A 5,829-nucleotide genomic window follows, 5' to 3' on the forward strand; every position below is an offset into this window, starting at 1 on the left:
TCTCAGACACCAGTCAGCCGTGGGGCTGAGCTCCCCTGTGAAGACGGGGAAAAAAAAACACAGTTGCTGTGTTTCCCAGGCATATTTGGGCACCGTGCACATGCAAACCCCCCGAGCATGGCCGGGGATGGGGCCAGCCCCGAGGGGCTCGGACAGTTTCTGCCCCTTGTCGCTCTGTGCTGTTCGCTGGGTCTGGGGACGGCGGTTCAGGGAGCACTGGACCACGACGGGGCCTTTGCCCCATGCTGCTGGGCAGGAATTTGCCCTACCAAGCAACAGCGCTGGGTTCAGGGCCAAGCTCTCCCCGAGGCTGCCCCTTCTCCCGCTGCTCCCAGGGCTGTGCTTGAAGCTCTCCTGCTCAAGTAGGGGGGCCAAGCTCCCCCCGTCTCACGGTGCTTGGTGGCCCGTCCCCCCAGCCACATGCCCCTGAGTCCTCCCTGGAGCAGAACAGGGGCTGGAGGGAGCTGCTGGCCCCCTGCCTGCCTGCCCAGCACCTTCCCGGGCTACAAGCTGGGGAGCCCGTGGCATTCTGCTGAGCACCAGGCAGGATGCAATCCTGGATGCAACCCTGTTGCCGCCTTAGCTGGTCTCCAGTCCCCCTGCAAGTCCCTGGCAAAGCTCTGCCGGCTTCAGTGCCTTGCAAGGCCTGGGACGCAGCATCCGGCTCCACGCCAAGGCGTCCCCTGCCCTGGCCCCCCCCACCCTCCCCTCCCCGTGCCCGGAAGCCCTGGGAAAAGCTCTGCTGTGAAAGCAAAGTCCAGGCTGCTGGGCGCAGGGCAGCGGGGCACTGCGGGGCCATGGCAGCCATGCTCCGGGCAAGGCTGGGCACAGGCTGCCCTTCCTGCTGGCTGCGGGGCTGGCATCTGTCCCCGGGGCTGCCAGGAGCGCGGTTGGCCCATGCCACGGCTGCAGACCGGCTGCAACGGGAGTACGATGCGGTGGTGATCGGGGCAGGTAACGTTGGGCTGTGGGAAGCTGGTGGGGACGCCCAGCTGCCCTCCCCCCAGGGCAGGTGGGAGGGTTGCCCGGGGGGGGCCGTGGTGGTGCTGGGCATGTTGCAGCCCCCCAGCATGCTCCTCATGCCAGGGAGGGTGCAGGGTTCTTGCACAGCTGGGCACACATTGCGGCCCCCCCCACCCCAGCATGCTGCTTGTGCAGGGCACAGCTGGAGCATCTGCTCAGGCCACTTCTGTCCCCCTCCCCTGCACTGTTAGGGCCAGGGCTGTAGGGATGGGGGAGGATGCTCCCTGTCACCTGTATCCCATGTCCCCGTTATCTGGGTGGCTGTGCCAGCCCTGTATCCCGGGCATGGCAGGGTGCCCTGTGCTGTGGGACCGCCTTACCACCAGGCTCCGCTCACCTCCCTCTTTCCTTGCAGGGCACAACGGGCTGGTGGCAGTGAGTACCGAGCACAGAGTGCTGTCACCTCCATCACCAGGGGATGCTGGGGGACCAGGGAGGGTCTGCACCATGGGCAAGGGAGGGTGTTGGTGGCAAGGCCCATGGGGCTGGGGGCTCCCACAGGGCTGTGGGAAGCAGGGTCCTCCCTGGTGGGAGTAGGATGGGTCCTCACGGTGATGAGGACACATCCCACCCAGAGGGATGGGCAGCATGATGCCACACTCCCCGCAGGCTGCCTACCTGCAGCGGGCAGGGGTGCGCACGGCTGTGCTGGAGAAACGCCACGTGCTGGGCGGCGCGGCCGTCACGGAGGAGATTGTGCCAGGTACCCCTGTGTACCCCGTGTCCCCCTGCCCCTGGCCAGCCCTGGGTGCGGGCACCCCCCACCACCCCACATCTTCCAGGCTTCAAGTTCTCCCGGGCATCATACCTGCTCAGCTTGCTGCGGCCGCAGATATATACTGAGCTGGAGCTGCAGGTACCGGCACCCATCCCTCACTGGGCTGCTGGCACCTCCTGCCACACCAGCAGGGTGACCCCGCTGCCAGGCTGTCCCCGCAGGGTGGGTTCTGCCATCCCTGTCTTGCAGAGGCACGGCCTAAGGGTGCTCCCGCGGGACCCCTACTCCTTTACCCCGCTGCTGGAGGACAGGAGCCCCCCCCGCTCCCTCCTGCTGGGGCATGACATGGCCAAGACACAGCAGCAGATTGCTCAGTTCTCCCAGAAGGATGCCCAGGTACCGTTGGGGCACGTGCTTGGCATGTCAAAGACACCGAGGGGCTGCCCTGCCCACTGGAGCAGCAGGGATGCTCCTAGGTGGGGTATCCATTGCACCTACCATGGTGCAGTCCCTCTTGTCCCTCCTCTGTTCCCTCTCAGGCTTACCCTGAGTATGAGGCGTTCATGGGGGGCTTGGTGTCAGCCCTCGATCCGCTGCTGGATGCCCCCCCAGTGGACACAGCTGCCCTGGGGCAGGGGTCCCTGCTCCAGCGACTCAGGGCCCTAAAAGCCCTGCGACCCCTGATGCAGGCAGGTATGTTTGGGATGCTGGGGGACCCTGATGGCGATGGGTGTTTGCCCACACCTGGAGCGGGCAATGCTCCTTCCCAGGACACAGGCTCCTCAGGAGCTCCAGCTGAGCTGGCAGACCAGCAGGCTTGCCCGCTACCTGTTCCCAAACCCAACCGGGCGCAGGCAGCTGGCCCTGGCACGGCTGTACAGGTCTTACGCTGCCTCTGCACCCGCAGGGCTGGTGTTGGGGCGGCAGCTGCCCCGTTACTATGAGGTGCTCACAGCCCCCATCTCCAAGGTGAGTGCTGGCAGCAGTGGCACAGAGCCACCAGCCACGTCCCTGCCTGCCCTCGAGGGAGCTGCGGCAGCCCCCCACCCTGACCCTGGCGCTCTCCTTTTCTCGTCGACCAGATCCTGGATCAGTGGTTTGAGTCAGAGCCCCTCAAGGCAACTCTGGCTACTGACGCAGTCATTGGAGCCATGGCCAGCCCCCACAGCCCCGGCAGCGGGTGAGGGTCCTTTCCCCCCGGGACTCATGGCTGCACTGTCCCCTGGTGCCATCCTCTGTGCTCTGGCAGCTCCTTGGCTCTGCTGTGCCCTGGCACCCTGTGCTCTGCCCCCCTGCCTCTCCCTCCTGCTGCCCGCTCAGCCTTGCCGGGGTGGCTCAGAGGTTAGAGCTGGGAAAGGGGGTGCCCCTCATCCCTGCCATGTGGCTCTCCTGAGTGGTACCCACTGCCCCTTTGCTGTTTGGACACCTCTGTCCCCAGGCCAGGTCAAGCCTGGCCGATGGGTACTGCCTGTAACTGATTTGACATCCTGTGAGCTGGCGCGATCCCATCTATAGGGGCCATGGCACCCTCCTCACCATGCCCATGCACGGGGACAGATGTGTCCCCTCGGCCGACAGCTAACCAGGGGTCCTGCCGCCGCAGGTACGTGCTGTTGCACCACGTGATGGGCGAGCTGGAGGGACAGAAGGGGGCCTGGGGCTACGTGGCTGGTGGGATGGGGGCTCTGTCCCAAGCCATCGCCGGCGCAGCGGCTGCCCGGGGAGCCCACATCTTTACTGAGAAGGTACAGGGTGTCTGGGCGCTGGGAGCTGCCTGGCTGGCCTGGAGGGAGCGGGGATGCTTTTGGTGAGGTCCTGTCCCCTCTGCCTGCCCAGGCGGTGTGCCACGTGCTGCTGGGCAGGGACGGGCGGGCGCAGGGCGTTGCGCTGCAGGACGGGACGGAGGTGAAGAGCAAACTGGTGCTGTCCAACGCCTCCCCCCAAATCACCTTCCTGGAGCTCACCCCCCAGGTACGGGGCACCCGGGACTGGCAGGGGCTTGGTGTGGTGGCATCCCCCAGGCAGGCTGTCCCCTCCTCACCGCTGGGCTCTGCCCTGGCCTCTCCCATCCCAGGAAGACTTGCCAAAGGATTTTGTCCAGCGTATCCAACAGGTTGACACACGCTCTCCCGTCACCAAGATCAATGGTAGGTACCAGCGAGGCCACCTGCACCACCATCCCCACTGGAGGGACACTGGTGCCATGCTCAGCAGGAGGCGGCATCTCCCTTTTCCCGTCCCCATCCCGTGCCCAGTGGCTGTGGACCGGCTACCCAGCTTCCTGGCTGCTCCCAACGCCCGCGACGGCCGGCCCCTGCCCCACCACCAGTGCTCCATCCATCTCAACTGCGAGGGCACCCACCTCCTGCACCAGGCCTTCACTGAGGCCACCCATGGGCACCCCTCCAGCAGAAGAGCCTGCACCAGCACACCTCGGTGCCCCGGGGAAGGGGCAGGACAGCCATGGCGAGTGGTGCTGGGGGAAGAGGTTTGAGGTGTTTGGATCCTCTACTGCCTGCCCAGCTAGTGTCATGCTCCCCCAGGCCCATGATTGAGCTCTGCATCCCCTCGGTGCTGGACCCGGGACTGGCCCCACAGGGCTGCCACGTCGTGTCCCTCTTCACTCAGTACACCCCCTCCGTGCTGGCAGGCGGGCGGCCCTGGGACGAGCAGGCCAGAAATGCATACGCGGACACGGGTATGTGATGCGTACATGGATATGGGTGCATAATGCACACACGGACCCAGGTGACACCAGGGGTGCTGGTCCCTGTCCCTGGGCAGAGCCACCCTGGAGCTGCTCAGGGGCTGGCCATCATGTCCTCTTGAGCTGCCCATCAGTCCCTTCATCCCTCTCTAGTGTTTGACTGCATCGAAGCCTATGCCCCGGGGTTCAAGTCATCCATCATCGGCAGGGACATCCTGACGCCACCAGACCTGGAGAAGATCTTCGGGCTGCCCGGTGGGGTGGGTACAATGCGGGTTTGGGTCTGAGCCAGTGCGGGTGGGCACACAGCCCTGGGCCAGGCACAGCCAGCTCACACAGAGCTCTGCTTGCAGAACATCTTCCATGGGGCGATGTCCCTGGACCAGCTGTACTTTGCCCGGCCAGCACCATCCTACTCGGGTTACCGGTCCCCAGTTCCTGGCTTGTATCTGTGTGGAAGCGGAGCCCACCCTGGTGAGTAGGGCTGGGAGCCAGGACCCTCCTGGGGGAGGCTGCAGGAGGTGCATGGAAGCGATGCAAGGGCGGCACAGGGAGGGGAGGAGGGTCTCCACTCCCCTCTCTGCCCCTTCATGGGCAGGGAGGAGGTGCAGCTCCTCTGGTGCAGCCCTGAGCCCCATCTCCTGGGGCTGGAGCTGCCCACTGCTCCCTATTTCTGCTCTCTTGCAGGAGGAGGAGTGATGGGAGCAGCGGGACGCAACGCCGCCCAGGTGGCCCTCGAGGACTTCAGGCGCCTGTGATGGCAGTGGTGACACCAACTTTGCCTATGCAGGGTTGTGGCTGTGGTGAGCTGTGCTGTCCTAACGTAGAGCTCTCCCCGTCCCCAACTTGCTTCCCGGGCACTTCAGGGCAGCAGCATCCCCTGAGAGCGAGGGGGTGCAGGCTGGCAGGGTCCCTTGTGGTCCCAGCTGCCACTGTCATCTTGAACACGTGGCTACTCCCAGCCCACGACAGCCTGGCCTTGCCCAGGTGGCTCCTGGGCACTGGGCAGCCACGGCTGGGCTCAGCCCCCGTCTGCAGCCGTGGAAATAAACCCCATCCTGGGCTCTGCCTCAAGCACTCACTGTGGTTTTTCAGCTCTTTGTGCGGCTCATGCTGTGCTGGCATGGGGGGCTGCACTGTCCCTGACGATGCCCCCCTTGGGGGAGCTGCCAGAGATCACAGGCATGTCCCAGAGCAGTGGATGGGGACAACCAGCCCCTGCCCCTCTCCTCTGCTCACTGATGCAGGCTCAGGTGCGTGTGGGGCTATTTGGCTGCAGCCCCCCCACCCCAGGCTGGCCTGGACCACCCCAAGGTGCCTAGAACAAGCAGGGAGCTGCTGGAGACCTGCTTTGCTACCTGGAGCCCCCAAACTGTCCTCT

At 65.4% G+C, this 5,829-nt stretch overlaps 1 protein-coding gene across 1 annotated transcript; it reads left to right on the forward strand.

The window, feature by feature from the left end:
* The first annotated feature begins 797 nt into the window (after positions 1 to 797).
* On the forward strand, positions 798 to 5,206 carry PYROXD2 (pyridine nucleotide-disulphide oxidoreductase domain 2). Its single transcript, XM_009887689.1, has 16 exons — positions 798 to 954; positions 1,379 to 1,398; positions 1,633 to 1,726; positions 1,806 to 1,879; positions 1,991 to 2,137; positions 2,281 to 2,434; positions 2,649 to 2,710; positions 2,824 to 2,921; positions 3,345 to 3,486; positions 3,578 to 3,712; positions 3,816 to 3,888; positions 3,997 to 4,177; positions 4,285 to 4,439; positions 4,602 to 4,708; positions 4,802 to 4,922; positions 5,136 to 5,206. The coding sequence occupies exons 1-16, from the start codon at positions 798 to 800 to the stop codon at positions 5,204 to 5,206; spliced, it is 1,791 nt and encodes a 596-aa protein (XP_009885991.1).
* Positions 5,207 to 5,829: the final 623 nt, after the last annotated feature.

Source organism: Charadrius vociferus, unplaced genomic scaffold (assembly GCF_000708025.1).
Source record: "Charadrius vociferus isolate BGI_N301 unplaced genomic scaffold, ASM70802v2 scaffold486, whole genome shotgun sequence".
Taxonomy (NCBI): domain Eukaryota; kingdom Metazoa; phylum Chordata; class Aves; order Charadriiformes; family Charadriidae; genus Charadrius; species Charadrius vociferus.